The sequence below is a fragment of the Dendrobates tinctorius genome, unplaced genomic scaffold (assembly GCF_039654945.1).
Source record: "Dendrobates tinctorius isolate UK_male_01 unplaced genomic scaffold, ASM3965494v1 ptg000120l, whole genome shotgun sequence".
In the NCBI taxonomy this organism is placed as follows: Eukaryota; Metazoa; Chordata; class Amphibia; order Anura; family Dendrobatidae; genus Dendrobates; species Dendrobates tinctorius.
Genome location: NW_027361788.1, coordinates 440,946 through 457,327, shown reverse-complemented (window position 1 = coordinate 457,327; position 16,382 = coordinate 440,946). Strand labels below are relative to the sequence as shown.

The 16,382-nt window shown below is 42.0% G+C and overlaps 1 protein-coding gene across 4 annotated transcripts in view; it reads left to right on the top strand.

Moving 5' to 3' along the window:
- Nucleotides 1-16,382, top strand: part of STRBP (spermatid perinuclear RNA binding protein) — a 184,664-nt gene that overhangs the window by 121,855 nt on the left and 46,427 nt on the right. For all 4 annotated transcript variants that reach the window (XM_073590689.1, XM_073590692.1, XM_073590690.1 and 1 more), the window contains 7 exons: nt 4,453-4,547; nt 5,074-5,169; nt 5,444-5,555; nt 8,232-8,329; nt 11,213-11,324; nt 14,061-14,138; nt 14,302-14,510. In XM_073590689.1, the coding sequence (XP_073446790.1) occupies nt 4,453-4,547; nt 5,074-5,169; nt 5,444-5,555; nt 8,232-8,329; nt 11,213-11,324; nt 14,061-14,138; nt 14,302-14,510 (800 nt within the window). The remainder of the gene's footprint in view (nt 1-4,452; nt 4,548-5,073; nt 5,170-5,443; nt 5,556-8,231; nt 8,330-11,212; nt 11,325-14,060; nt 14,139-14,301; nt 14,511-16,382) is intronic.

Here is a 16,382-nt window from a genome sequence, read left to right as displayed (position 1 = left end):
GTAGTTATAAGAGTATATACCCCCTGCACATTAGATGAAACTTTACAAACATGCCGATTTTGGCGAAACCAGTCAACCATCAAGTGTGTATGGAGGTCTCCCAATTCTCCAACCAACAGATGATATTAGGAGAGAGAAGGATTGGGTATGGTAATTTCAAGAGCCAATCTCTTGGTTTTCAGGAAGGAGGTGTCTCCTTGTTGAAAACCTGAGTTCTCGGCCAAGCTGAGCACCTATGTGTATGGGGAATTCGGGAGAGATGTCTGTCTGCCAAAACGAACCTTCGTCCACCAGCTATTTCATGTGTATGGCCAGCTTCACACTGAGAAGATCATCTAGATCTAATCATCAATATAACCTTGGCACTTGGACCTACTTTGCTCCAAGCCTATGAGTACAGTCTCCTATGCACATTAGATGTCAATGCTGTGTCTTAGGCCTGTTTCACACATCAGTTTTTTTGGTCAGTCAAAATCCGCTAAAATGGCGGATAACGGTTCCGTTCCTGTACTGACCACAACATTTGGCACCGGACCATTATTTTAACGGATCCGTCAAAGGAAGAATTTTAAAGGAACCGCTGCCGAGAGAGAGAGAGATTTTTCAGCCGTCAGAATAGAGTTTAGGGTTAAATTTGCGGCTGAGTGAAGTCTTTCGGGCATGCGCAGTGAGAAGTGCGGATCCGGCCGCCCAAAAAAACGTTGCATGGTCCGTTTGGGCATGTCGGCGGACGTCAAAATTTTGGCAGATCTGCAAAAAAAACGGATCCAACGGATGGCCATCCGTCAAGATCCGCCGGTAATGCAACTCAATGGGAAAAAAACGGATCCGCCAAGAAAAATGGCGGATCCGTTTTTTTTTGCAAACCGGTGGATTTTGACTGATGGACACAAACGAATGTGTGAAACAGGCCTTACCGCTCTGCCTTACAGCTATGTTGGCTGTATCCCGCATTCACAGGATCGCTTGATCGTACCAAGAGCTAAATAGTTAATTATGAGACTGCCTCCGGCAGACATGTTTGGAACATTGTATCTATGGGAAAACAAAGTCGAAATTGGACATACCTAGTTGACATCTTCCCCAACGATCAGTTGGCAGTGTCCCCACATAGTGTCAGCCAAACTGTCTATATCAGGGGGTTCAGACAAAGCCAGTCTAATGTGTATAGGGGCTCAAATCTGAATTCAGATGTCCGTGTTTCCATCTTTGGACGGACCACAATGGCGCGCCTCTGATATTGATGTGAACATAGCTATTGCAGTTTTAGTTGACTTCAATATTAACTTGGTGTCCATCTGACTTTTTGGGATCTGTGACGTCATAGTCTGCATCATCTTTACTTCCACAACATAGACTAAATCCCCCCAATGGATGCCATAAATGGCAGTAAGATCTTCCAGAACCCATAGCTGAGAGTTACTCCATACCTTCTGCTCCTCTGTAAGGTCCATACTAGATGGTCACGTCTTAATTATTGCTACCACAAAGCATTTATCCCATGTCCTCCAAGTTCTCGTAGCACATAACTGGCATCGCCATTCCTGACCTGCACCCCTGTGTATTTTATTCATTGGACTGCACCTTTAAACCTGCGCCAATATTCCCCCTAAGGGGGGCCGGGAATGTCTAATCTGAGCTCTGACGTTATGAACATGTTCACAAGAAACAATGCAATGCAAACATCTGCTGCGGAGTTCATCAGGGCGGAAAATATGTCTGTAGCACTTCTGACGCCGGGGCCAAACACTTCTCATCTGTAGCACACGGAGAATCCGCATGTTTAGCAATGGGGGCTTTTTTTTGGCTTTGTAAACAATGCAATATTAATGGATGGAGTCCTAAAGCGTTTGATCATTTTTAGAAGGCAGGATTTCATTTTGATGTCTTCGCTATCAACCTGCGAGCTTCATTAGCGAGGGAGAATATCGGAATTTGCAGACGCCACTAATCAAGTCTCTAAAGATTAAACAGTCTGACATTTTCCCCAAAATAAATGCATCAAATCCACATCTTCTTTTATGTCTGCACTCATTGGGAAGCACATGCATCTATGCGGATCTTATGGCACGCGTCACCTCGATACAGCAGCCTCCTTTATCTAGAAACATATACCTGCTGTCAGATTGATTTTACAAAACTTAATTTTGGATTATGCATTTCTCTTTTCATTCACCAAAATAGTAATTAATGGAAAAAAGAACGTAACCCCCCAAAAAAACCCACTTTTCAGAGATACACGTGAATCAGAGAAAGACTGGGGTCCATTTAACATGTCAGGATCCCAATACAATGCAGTGAAGGGCTTCCCCTGGGAGATTTTTGAGCCAAGGATGTTGAAGAATGGAGAAACGCACCAGTGCAGAATAATTACTACTGCTCTCCTTACTGATACTGACGGAGATCTTCTACAACGTGCATTTCCAGCCGAAAACTAGGTTAGGGCATGTTCACAAATGCTGCTGTTTTATTGTATTTATGGTTTTCTGCTGTGATATTTTATCATGGGTTAAATGAGGTAATTAGAATTTTTTTTTTAATAGCATTTTGACGGTGCAGAAGAACATTTTTTTTTATTTTCGCTATGAGATTATTTTCTCATAGAACAGTTCTAAAATGAAAAAAAATAAATGAACATTACATAATACAGATTTTTTATTTATTAATTTTTTTTTTACTGTGGTGCTTTGTCATGCGCCATATTCCTAAGTGGGAACATAAAGCACATCATTTTTTTCTACCTTTAAAGGGCATCTGTCAGCAGGTTTTTGTTATACCCCCATCTGAGAACAGCATAATGTTGCAACAGAGATCCTGATTCCAGCAATGTATCACTTACTGGGTTGCTTGCTGCAGTTTTGATAAAATCACAGTTTTCTCTGTCGCAGATCTACCAGTTCTCTTAATGCTGAGCTTTGTATAGCCACGCCCACATCACTGATTGGTTGTTTTATGTGTAGATACGCAGAAAGCTGCCAGTTAGTGGAGCGGGTGGGGTTATACAGAGCTCAGCATTCAGAGTTCCGCTAGATCTGCAACAGAGAAAACATGATTTTATCAAAACTACAGCAAGCAGCCCAGTAAGTGATATATTGCTGGAATCAGGGTCACAGTCCCTGTATTATGCTGCTTTCAGATTAGGTGGCAAAAACTTGATGACAGATTCCCATTAGCTTGGATCATTAATACCACCAAATCTTATTTGCAGTCCAAAGACCGTCCTCATGCAATATAAGACATCTCTGCATATAATTCTCCCTTTAGAGACTGATACGCTGTATATTTTCCGTATGCAAATCCGCTCTGTATTATTGCACCTGAGTTTTGGATTCAGTTTTAAGATTTTAATCTGAACACTGCGGAAATTGACCTGCCCTGCGGATATGAGATATGCAACATGTCAATTTATGTTGTGGATCTTACCCTTTTGCAATCTGAAGGGTGAAATCAGCAGCATTTCCATAAAGGAATCTGCAAAAAAACAAACCATGATTAATTAAGTTTTGTTTGTTTTTTTTGCCTCTGTGGATTTTTGGAAAAGTCAGAAATAAAAAAAAAAGAGTATTAAATGGATAAAAAACAAAACTGTGTTTTACTCCCCTTCCCCGAGTCTTCAGTGCTGACACCAGAGCTCAGCAGCGCTCCCTTTTTACATTGTTATCATCACATTGTAAGATTTCTAAATCTAGCTGGACCATGCAGCGTTGGCTAGTGTCTATCTCACATAGCTTATGTCCTAATAGAAGAAAAAACCTTATATATCAACATGCATTTTATTTTTTAAGCTCTCTTAACACACATCCATCACCGGCCGCCTGGTTATCCCATTGACGTAACCCTTCTTTTAGATCCTGCCTTTCCTCCTGCCCTAATGGCCGACGGATAAAACCTCTCGTGCTGGTGAAGTATCGGTGGATCTGATGGCTGGAGGCCGCTCATATTTACCATACAGATTTATAGCTTTCATTTTATCCTCGCTGCGGGGCGGACCTAACCGTATTAAACGATATTAAAGCGGCGCACTCATACGTCCCATCTCCCCCTATCATCTGGACATGGTTTCACTCACTCACTTACTTATATTATTCTTTAAAAAAAAGCCAGTTACCAAACACTTGGGAAGAGATTCCGGAATACTTTGTTGCAGGGACGGTCGAGAAGTGCTATCTGCCTATTTTCCGCGTCCTGAAACATGTTGTGCATTTTTAATAAGACCCCAGATGGTACGTAGCTGTTATCGATTTGTAAACTGAAGTGAATGCCTCCTTTGCTTTGTGTTGCACATTACTACTTGAATGGCCTTTTTGGATAATATAACCGCCGTGCACTTTGTGAACCATTCAGTTTCTCTGGGAGTCTTATTAGCTTGTTCAGATGCTGCCATACTCTTCCTGTGACAGAATCCCCTTGGTCAAATTGTATCTGTCTTTTTTTTTTGTCCCATCTTATCAGTAGAAAATGTTGCGATGAAAGATCCTCCGGACTTATTGGACAGGCAGAAATGCCTGAACGCCTTGGCGTCTCTGCGACATGCCAAATGGTTTCAGGTTGGCTATTTGTTCTTACCTTATTGTTATTGTAGCCTTATGAGGTTTTCATGTAATCTTCTCTACGACCTCATGAATTCATGCACTTTGTAATCCACTGTGATAAGATCTGAGTAGTACGTCATTTTAGATTTACTTCCGAGTCACGCTTGCCTATCGGCAGTACCACCCACGTGGGGGAAAACCGCTTACAGCCAATACAGTTTTCGCCATTTACCACGGCACGAGCGTACCCACGGGTGGCACTACCGCTGTCCAGATGGGTGTAGGTATGGTAGCGTCACCTGTCACATCATTATCATGAGGCTACAAAAGCAATCTTTACATGAAGCTTTTCCGTTCCATATACCGTAAAGCCTGACCTCCTCTAAACACGGATGTTTTGCCATTCTGTAACTTTCTTTGCATGAATTTTAATCATTTACTACTCAGTAATCACATTAAAGAATCTGTCCGAGGCCTTTTGTAGGTTAAGATTAAAGAGTTGAACACGGCAGCAGAACTGGAACCATTTTGTCTATTCCAGGCAAGAGCAAACGGATTAAAATCATGTGTAATTGTGCTCCGCATTCTGCGCGATTTGTGCAACAGAGTCCCCACCTGGGCGCAGCTGAAAGGATGGGTGAGTCTGTCTCTGGAGGTCCGCGGGGGAACGGGTGGGATCCAATAGGCGTTAAATAATTGTTGGTGCATTGTTTAAACAGGGTTACATTTATATTATACCATAAGGTTACATAGATCTAAAATAACGGAGCAGTTATCACCCCCCCCCCCAGGATCCTGATTGTTTATTTGCATTAAACACAAGATTTTATAAGGAATCTTACAGTCAGTAATCTTGTCCTCAGTCCTCCACAGGTCTGATCTCAACAACTCAACCGTTTTTTTTTTCTCAGCCGCTAGAAATCATATGTGAAAAAGCAATAGGAACGTGTAACCGACCCCTGGGTGCGGGGGAAGCGCTGCGCAGAGTCATGGAGTGTCTGGCATCTGGCATCATTTTGCCTGGTAAGATCAGGGTCATTAGGATGTTGTTTTACTACAACACATTAGCAGGCTTTTCCCACAAAGTGTCCTGGCTGTAGTGTGAGGCTGAAAACAGAAGAAATGAAGTGCAGACATACACACTTTTTAATATATATATATATATATATCTACTATATAATTGTCTAATTCTGTCTGTCTGTAATGGAAATCCCGCCTTGCTGATTGGTCGCGGCAGTTAGGCCGCGACCAATCAGTGACAGTTGCTTGGTCGTCGCGGCAACACTGCTGCATTGCTTATTGTACAGGCACATTACAGCCGTTAAAGGCTTCACTGCTGCGTCGCTCATTACACAGGCACAGTCCTTTACATATTCTGGAGTACAATACATTAGGTAACAGCAGAACAGTGACTGCAGCTCTGGGTGTAACTGGAGTACAATACATTAGGTAAGATCTGAACAGTGACTGCAGCTCTGGCTGTAACAGGAGTATAATACATTAGGTAAGAGCAGAACGGTGACTGCAGCTCTGGGTGTAACTGGACTACAATACATTAGGTAAAAGCAGAACAGTGACTGCAGCTCTGGGAGTAACTGGAGTACAATACATTAGATAACAGCAGAACAGTGACAGCAGCACTGGGTGTAACTGGAGTACACTACATTAGGTAACAGCAGAACAGTGACTGCAGCTCTGGGTGTAACAGGAGTACATTAGGTAACAGCAGAACAGTGACGGCAGCTCTGGGTGTATCTTGCGTACAATACCAGAATCTTCCGGTCCCTGTAATGCTTAGCGAGAAGGGCCGGAGATGACGTCACTCTCGCGATAGCGCAACGTCATCGGCGGTGTTTCGCGCAAAGCATTACTGGGACCGGAAGATGCTGGGAGCATGGAGAGGAGAGACAGAGTCCGGGGGCCGTCGGAAGGTGAGTATATAACTATTCTTTATTTTAACAGAGACTCTAGAATACCCGATGCGATATAATCGGACCACCATCTCATATATAGTATATATACACACACCCTTAAAATTGGAGATATGACATCATAGATCAAGAATCATGAATAAATTGAAACAAACAGAATAAATGCTTAAATTTGTATAGGCAAACGCAGAAATTACAATATAATCATTTTAAAAAGTTTGAACTCAATTTCCATTGACCTAGCCTTACCGATAAATCCTCGCTTTTCCTTCTTCCATCAGCTGCTGAATTTCCACCCACCTAGCCTCATTGACCCTCCTCCCTGCTCCTGCTGCTAATTCTCCACCCTCGTAGCCTGATTGACAGCTCCTCAGAGTCTTTCCTCCTTGCATCTGCGGAGTCTCTGCAAATCACTTTATTAGGGGATTTGTCTTTATTCCTGTAAAAAAAAAAATGCAAGTAAGTGGCTTTCAGAAATCTACTGTTGACCAGACTATTTTCTTGCCATCATCTGCATTGATATCATACCCATATAGAGTACAGATGATGGTAGTGATGAGTCAGCTCTTGTCTGTCCTCCTCTAAGTGTTGGGCTGAGGAGGAGACAGGGGCTTATCTATCACTGCCATCATCTGTACTCCATATGGTTATGATACCAATGCAGATGATGGCAAGAAAATAGTCTGCGCAAAAGTAGAGTCTTGAACGATCTGTTGCAGCAGCTTATCCCCAGAGTTGGTGAGACACAGATGCTGACCCATCACTGCCATCAGCTGTACTCCATATGATCATGTTCTGATATCAAGCCACTTATATGCTATTTTTCTTGCTGAACACAAGTCTTAAATTTAAAGTTTATTGGGACTTTGTAATATAAAAACTGCTCTAATGATGCATAAAGGATGTAAGCAGTACAAAGTGATGTCCTAAAGACAGCATGGAAGAGATTCAGTTTCCAGTAATCTCCACCGCTAAATACCGTATATATTCTGTCACATCAATGGTGAAGGTGCGCCGTTAAGTCTGAATTGCTGGGGTCACCATCATGACAAAGAACAGTCTTTTCTCATATTTTCTTCCTTTCACTTTAAAGGAGACTGACCCAGATCCCCTTGTTCTTGGGATGTGAAGGGCCCTAGCAGCTGGAGCCCGACCATTCGCCATTTTATAGCCATTTGATATGCTATAACTTGCATTCATCAAAAATCCTTTTATCCAATACAATATAGATTTGGCTGCCATGCAGTAGTCTCGTGGATTGTATGGGGGGCTTGTGTTTACCTATACGGACTCACTATACACATAGGCCACTATGACTGCTGCAGCCTCTATCGCTGAGTGACAGATTTCTGTTTACACTGTGCATAGGCAGAAATACGCCAATCAATGGAGTGGGTGGGGTTATACAGAGCTCAGCACTACGAGAACTGCTACATCTGCAGCAGATATAACAGGGAATTTAACACAACTGCACCAAGAAGCCCAGGAAGTGATACATCGCTGGAATCAGGTTCTCTGTCACTAATTCAGATTACATAGCAAAAACCTGATGATTCCCTTATAAACACATTTGTTTCCACTTCTTGCAGCTACTTAGGGAGCAGTTGATTGGAAAAAAATAGACAGATTTTTAGGAAAATAATGTAGAACTTTACATTTTTGGATTGTAGCGAGTTCACGCTTCTCTTATTTGGAAAATGCTTCTAGGTTAATTGCAATGGATGTAAGACACCACCCTCCATAATTAGATTGTATGTGTGTAATACAGGAGGGCCCGGTCTACATGATCCATGTGAAAGAGAACCCACAGATGCCTTGGCCTACATGACCGCGAAAGAGAGAGAGGAGATCACGCAGAGTGCACAGGTAATGAAACGCACGCCGCCCGTTCATTTATTTATATATTCCGGCCGTGTCTATAGCACTCGCGTATTCAGCAGCGCAGTCCATACATTGTGATCGCCAGGGCTCACACGGTGGGGGTCTGATCTCAGGCTGGAGGTTTCGGACACCATCCCTTAAACTGACGACTTTAGTCACAGGCGCCTCCAGTTTTATTAACCTGTCAAATCATCACATTTTTTGCTCATTTCAAATAAAAGGTTAATTTGGTTACAGATTTTTTTTTTTAACCCATAGTTAGTAGGAAATGACTTATTACCCTGCGTGTTGAAGAGGAGGGTGGGCTCCCTCTCCACCCATCTCTGAGAGGGGCTGCCTAATAAATCCTTTAAAAAAGTAGTGCTGGTATGATGGCTTGCAGTCTCAGAGACAGGCTGTGCCAAGGTCGGTGGGCAGTCATAATCACCAACAGAAGTGGTATGGATTAATTTGCTGGGCACTAAGCTCACAGTGAGGGCCATGGAAAGTTCAGTAGCCAGATGGATGAGGATTAATTTTGGCATTTTGCACAGTGATGTACATGTTTTTGCTGTTTATGAAGGTGGTTGCAGCCAGTTATGAACCTAATCCCACGTGTAGTTGTGAAAGTTCTTCTGTGTGCCAACCGTTTCACCCAGAAGATGGTGACCTCAGGAGCTACTTTGTCACCTTATAAATGTCAGGATGAAAAAAGGTGCGATACTCCACCGGCATTGTAGATGACTTCAAAGCTGACTGTGAAGTTGTCCTGATTCTGCTTTATTCCTGGTCTTCGGGGTCACCAATACAATGCGTCAGCCTTTCTCTGGAACTGTATATATTTTGCAGGTCTTAGGAGAAGTCTCTTTCTACTAGGCATCGCGTAGTAATCTATTACTGGAACCTTTTGCCCTGCTGCAACCAATCTTTCATTTGTGCAACTGCGAAACCCAATGAGACGGATCTGGTGTCATTCTCATCTTCTCAGAATCAAGCAGCGGGGGCTTTTGGACAGCGATTAAAAGAACGGTCTGAGATCCAGTGATACAAAATACTTGAAACCATTTGCTGCTATATCATGTCATTAAGGAATTTTGTAGCTAATGTCTTTCAAGAAATTTCTTCTTAAGAAACCACTTTTACAAGATAGAGACCATCTGCATGAATGACACATTAGTTGCTCGGCGGTGCAGTTCACTCTCCGAGACCTGTTGTTTTCTAGATTTTTTTTCGGGTTGTTAAATGCTTCCATTGCTGAGAAAACAACTGTCCGTCAGTCTTGGATGAGATCTTTGGCTTCCTTCACTGTCATTGGAAATGAGCCAGAGGAGGACACATATTTATGGGACAAGATATCAGCGCTCCCTTCTATTGCATAATAATTCCTATATAGAATCCTTCCCATTTGTAACAACTGGCTTCTTTCTAAGAGTAGATATACGATACATCCATTCTACTCGGTCTATGACTACTCCATGTTGAAAGGATTATTTATGCTGTTAGATATTGGGCAGCGTGATGCCTTCAACAATGCCAAGAGCTTTTCTAAGAGTGTGCACATGAATCCGCCTGAAAAAGCACCATAATACCGCCATGAAAAAAGAACATGATGCATAGCAATGTAAAAACAACGTTGCTGTCCACATGTTCATTCTTTGGTTGCTTCTTTTAAAGAGAACCTTTAAAAGACACAAAATATTTCACATTGGACTGGATGCATGATATATTAGTGGCCGCAAAGCGGAATAAAACATAGCTTTTGTTTTTTTAATTTCTTCTATCTTGCAGAGTTATTATCAATCATAGTATTTGGCACCTGATGAGTTACCTTTTGTTAAGTCCTAGTTGGTGTAATCAGACAGTTTTCTATGGGGGCGTGGAAATCTTTCTATATTAGTTGACCAATTGTAAGCAGGAAGCAACATCCTAGAGGAAGAACACACCACAACACACACCATAGCTTAGGTTTCTCAGTGTGTGAGATGTAAGGATACAGAGTTGATCTCCTGGTCTCACCTCCTTCATGATTAGAAAGTATAGAGTACAGATGACTTACACCTTTCAGATAAGGTCCGTGTAGGGTAAGGGACAGCACATCTGAGCTTAGCTGCGTCACATTACAAACCTTTCTATCAGCTCTTGTAATCCGGAGAGGAGTCACACTTATGACTGTTGTGCTCAAAAAAACTTTTCAGCACAGAAGACATAAGTGTGGTTACTGACTCAGCTGCAGGTAGTGCGGGAGGGGGGGGGTACAGTACCTCTGAGCTGACTGCTATGATCGTGCTACTATTTCAGTAGATATTTGTATTGATTAACAGATTTTACTTTTATGCTTTTTGTAAACTCCGGAATATTTGTTGCAATCCATTAGAAAATGATTAAAAGGTTATTCCCATCTTTATAAACTGGTATAGTCAGACAAGCAATTTTGAAATTTACAGCTTGTTAAAATATTCAACTGTTCTTGAGATATTAACACTTTTGTTTACAGCTTGATGCATTGAAGACCGACCGCCACTGCTAGACAGCAGAACTTACCCAGTGCTTACAAGATCTTTTCTCTATAGAGCTTTTCAACACTGTTTTGAAGATGGCTGGGATCGCTGGAGCATGCCGTTACCTGCTTATCCTAGCCAACTTCAGTGTAGTACTTACAAGCTAGACAGCAGCGGTGGTCAGTCTAGGCAATGAGCTATAAACAAAATAAAAGTGTTAATATCTCAAGACCGGCTGCAAATTTTAAAAAGCAGTAAATTGCAAAAACGTTTTTCACAAGCTCTATCCGACAATATCCAAATATAAAGGCGTTAGGGATAACCCTTTAAATACTTTTAATTATTAATAACTGTAACTTTTCTTAAACATTTTCCATCTCTTCCATCACAGCACGCTCTGCGTTTATTAGCTTTTGGACAAATATACAAAGTCTTGCAAATGGACCCTCTCCCATCTAATAAGCCCTTCCAGAAATACTCATGGTCAAGCACAGACAGGGAAGGTAAGGTGTCAGTGGGTAAAATATGAGTTCATAAAGACTAACCAAACTTTTGCAAAGATATATCCTAATATGAGGAATCAGGCGAGAGGATAAATCTGCATGCCATGTGAATGGTATTTGTTAAAATTAAAAAAAAAAAAAGTTGCACCTTTTATGTTCTGTGTGTGAACACTGCCTCTATGATGCACGCCATATATGACCTCCGCCTTCCTCCCTCTGTACACCCCATAGATTGTACAGCGAGACTTCGGGCTGAGCGGCGGCAGACATAAAAGTACAGTTTGTTTTCAGTACATATAAATTAATAAGTTAATTCATTACTATTATCATGGTGACCGATGTACAAAACTAAAATGTGATGTAAGCCCGGACAACCCTTTGAAGATTTCCATTGTCTCTGGATACGTAACCAATGTGCCGGAATTTAATTATTAGATGACACTTCAAAATGAATTCCTTAAAATTAATAAGACAAATGAAGCATTTAAAGACATGAGAAAGAAAAAGAAATTGCCGTTCGGTACTGTAGCGTAAAGAAAGTGTTGCGCAGTTTCTGTTTGTAGCAATGTCCTTGATGTTTTTCTAATTTACAGAAATCTCTGTCCTTACACAGATGATTGCGGGAACAGTAGGCACTGATGATTAAAAATTGAGGCAGGCTCCATTGCAGTCTTCGCTGGTGCTACATTACATACAGTTGTGTGAAAGTGTTTTCCCCTCTTCCTGATTTCCTATTCTTTTGCATGTTTGTCACTTAAATGTTTCAGATCAGCAAACAAATGTAAATATTAGACCAAGATAACACAAGTAATCACAAAGTGCAGTTTATAAATTAAGGTCTTTATTATTAAGGGAAAAAGAAATACAAACCTACAGGGCCCTGTGTGAAAAAGTGATAAATGTGGACCAGTTTTACATAGAAACAGATCTTCAGCCTCCCTCAGGATGATGCTTCACTGGTGGGACGGTAGTTGCTATTTGCTTGTTCTTCAGCAAAACCATGGCTTGTTAAAATGTGATCGCTGTAGTCAGTCAGCGGCTGCTGTCTTGTTGACATGTCATTGCTGGTGGCAGATGAACAGAGACGGGGGACTAAGGGACCACCAGCACTGGAGTGGAAGGGGGATTAGTAAGTGGTATTACCGTACTTCTTTTGATATTTTTGACTATTTCTAGAACAAGAAATAAAATAGAAAAGTATGTTTGTGTATACATACATACATACACTTTGGGATAGAAAAACACAATCATTTAACAGACACCCTTCTCCTGCCATCAAAGTTTTCATCCTCTTTATATATTGCAATCATCATATCATACAGCACTGTGTACTTACAATTGCTCATTTTACCTTTTCTACCCAGATAATTCTTCTCTTTTCTGTGCTCTATGTAGAAACAGGAAGTCTTTGGTCCCTGTATTTATCACTCCCTCCTCCCTTGGCCAGGGACTTTTGCAGTGACTCATGCAGGGAAAATTTACCTTCTGTTTCTACATAGAGCTTTGAAGGATTCAGTTCGTCTGTTTTTAATCACATGAAGTCATAGAGCTAATGGAAAAAACGAAGAATTAAAAGGGCAGTCCACTAATTTGACAATCCCTTCTCATTCCTCATGTTTGACCCATTAAAATAAAAGCACTTAACCTCACGTGAACCACTGGAATGGCGCCAGCACCGGAGGGGAGTTTATGTCATGGGAATCCTGCGTGCAATCAGCACCGGCTTCCCTATCCCTTCCTTTGGACAATTGAACATCAAGAGGAAGTCAGAGAGATCGTCTGATTGTGGATGCCTCTGTACACTGTACTCATTGATCTCTTTGTAGCCTGGAAACTAGAAGACAGAGACGTCTTATTACTGCTTCTGTCTTCTCCCTGGAGTCCACAGCTGTAGATCACAGATCTGACTGCTAGATAGGAGACACAGGACCAAGCGCCATAAATGAATATCACTTGGATGTTATTCGAGAAATCCTGAGAAGGTCTCTTATATTGCACTATTGGATAATGAACCTTAGATTATAGCCGCACCATCACTTTGCCCACAACATGCGCAGTCAACAACTGATACATTGCAGCATAAGGCATATGAATGGGGTCACATTGTCACCCTAAGGGTATCGCCACAAACTGTAAAAAGTTGGGTCATTTATAACTTGCAGTACCCTAGGGGTTGCAGTGATTAGCGCAGTAGAGAAATGTTTTGCCGCAACCAAAATCGCTGCTTATCCCTGCAGCGTTGTATATACCAATGAGCTAGGACTAGTGCAGCTGCGTGTCTGTTTCCCCAGACTAGTTCTGCCTTGGATCTCCCAGTCATTCCTCACGGGGTGTGATTGATGACCTGCACAGCGGTCCAACCATAGAGAGTATTGCTTGCAGGCTCTTTTACACTCAGGGAAGCAAGGACTAGTCTGGAGGAAGAGGCGCGCCGCCGGGCTAGTCCTTCCTCAATAACATATGTGACACTGCAGGATTAAAGTTCATTTTTCAAAAACTGTAGCATTAGTGTGCAACAGAAACCTCATCAGTGAGAATAAATCTTGCATACTGGTCTATAAGCGGTGGTGGACTTGACAAGTTCCCTTTAATGCTAATCCATGCATAGGATATAAGTAAACTGGTTCCCAGCCGATAACTATTGCGGAATGAAAGCACAGTGTCAGTAACAGTTGGACGTGCACTTTTTGTCTACGTTGATTCTACTATCTTTTGCTCTCACCTTTTATTTTTCAGGTTTGAAGAGGCCATACGACGACGGTTCTTGTGATGATAAAGACCCAAATAAGAAAATGAGACGCAACTTACGCAAAAGTAAGATCCTTTTCCTGCAGCTCACAAGGTAGTAAAAGGCCGATTACCAAAATAACTCTTTACTATAGCATCAGGAAAGTGATAGAAAGACGGATCAATAATTATACGGTTACATAGACTGCTGCACATACATTGTATCTAATACAACGTTCTTCACCTCCAGTTTTGGACAGTAAAGCCATAGAATCAAACCAGCCAATGAACGCACTGATGCGACTCAACCAGATCCGGCCTGGTCTACAGTACAAGCTGCTGTCCCAGTCCGGCCCAGTGCACGCACCGGTGTTCACCATGTCTGTGGATGTGGACGGCACAACTCACGAGGCCTCTGGACCATCCAAGAAGACAGCCAAGCTTCATGTCGCAGTAAAGGTGAGTAGCTTTCCTCATTGATTTGCAACATCTAATTTTTCTAAATGTAAGAAGCGATGCTATATCACTGGGGTTCCATCAATTACCAAAGTGGTGGTCTCTGCCTCTGTGAGAGTGATGGAGATAACCGCAGGGACAGGCGATCTTCGTCACTTTGTGAATTGAGCAGCAGTACATAAGTGCGGCACATCTCCATCAAAACAGAGAAACAGGACCCCCGTCCTATGTATAAGTAACTTATCATTACTGGACTACTCCCATCTAAACCGTGAACACTTTTCTTTTGCATCCCAGCATCATTATCGTGTAAGAGCATTTTACTTCCATAATTATAGGCAGCTTTGTGTCTACCTTTATATTTTACAATGCGTGATTGACGAGAGGATCAGACCTAGGTCCCTGCACTTCTCTGGATTCACATGAATGGACAGAGAAACACTACCAGACACACAAGGAGTTCTCACCTCTACTTTATGGCAGGCAGAATGAAGTCAGGATCCCCACCTTGAAGACACAATTATGGCCAAAACTTTTGAGACTGACACAAATTTTGTTTTTTTATATATTTTTATTTTTTTAAAGCACCATTGATGCTCTGGTGCTGTATGTGTGAGGAGGGTGTACATTCAAAATACACACAGTGGGCGAAATAAGTTTTGAACACGTCACCAAACAAAACGTAAATCTATTTCTAAAGGTGCTACTGACATGAAATTCTCACCAGATGTCTGTAATAACCTGTCCAATCCACACTGGCAAATCGCCATAGGTGTCCATATATTATGTATAGTAATGAGAACTGACACAGGAAAATATATTGAACAGGCTTGGTAAAATTTAATTTGTACAAAAGCCTTTGTTGTTAATGAAGCTTGAAGACGCCTCTTGTATGGAGAAACTAGTCGCAGGCATTGCTAAAATGAGCAGAACGGAGTATAGCTAATCTGGCCCCTTTATTTTATTAATATTTCACCAGATATGCTCTCCAGTGCTTGACTGGGGTTACATTTCCAGGGGAGGTGCACTGTTTTCTGCACAACAGGACTCATTCATGTGACATGCACTTTTATCATGCAGCTTCTTTTTTGCCTTGTGTTTCAGTGCAGCATTTAATAGGAAAAGCCGTCTAGCTGCATAAAAATAATAGTCCAAGGAAAAGGAAACCATTCAGGTGAAAAAAACACAAACATTTTATTCACCCATTAGTCTAAAAAGAGTCATGTTATCACTCGGAAGGTGTTCCAGTGCAGTCTCTTTTTCCTTGGACTATAAGTTTTTGGACATTTGGGGTAATTGTACCAGGGCTTACACCTACATCTTTTTTTTTCACCAATGCTGTTTCAGTTCTATTCTGTATACAAAAAATAGGATTTGGGGCATAAAGGCCCTCATACACGTTATCTTAAAATAGACAAAACCCACCGATTTCAACAGGAACGGCTGATTATCTTATGTTTGATACTCCCCCAACAGATAATATTGGGGGAGAGCAGGATTCAACCTTTGGAACTGAAAAGCTTGATGTTCTTGTTGGCAAGAAGCCGCAGCTTGCAAGGACTAACCACAGATTTCTTCCCACTGAAAGCACTCAGCTGCACTTTTATGTCCATGCAGGAGACGGAGCCGTTGACCGAAGAGCTGCAGAGTGTGTGGCCACTGGATGGGAGACTTGCAAACCCCTTCCTACCCGACGGCTTCCTCAGCGCCTCTTTGGATTTGTAGGCCCAGCACATCATCATTGTTGCAGGGTGAAAAGCACAAGGACTTGCTAATCAGACAAGGCGCTAAGGATGCCAGCAGGTGGAAGGACATTCACAGGGCTCCCATCCAGTGGGCGCAGACTACTGATGTGGCCTTTGGACCAGGGTTCTG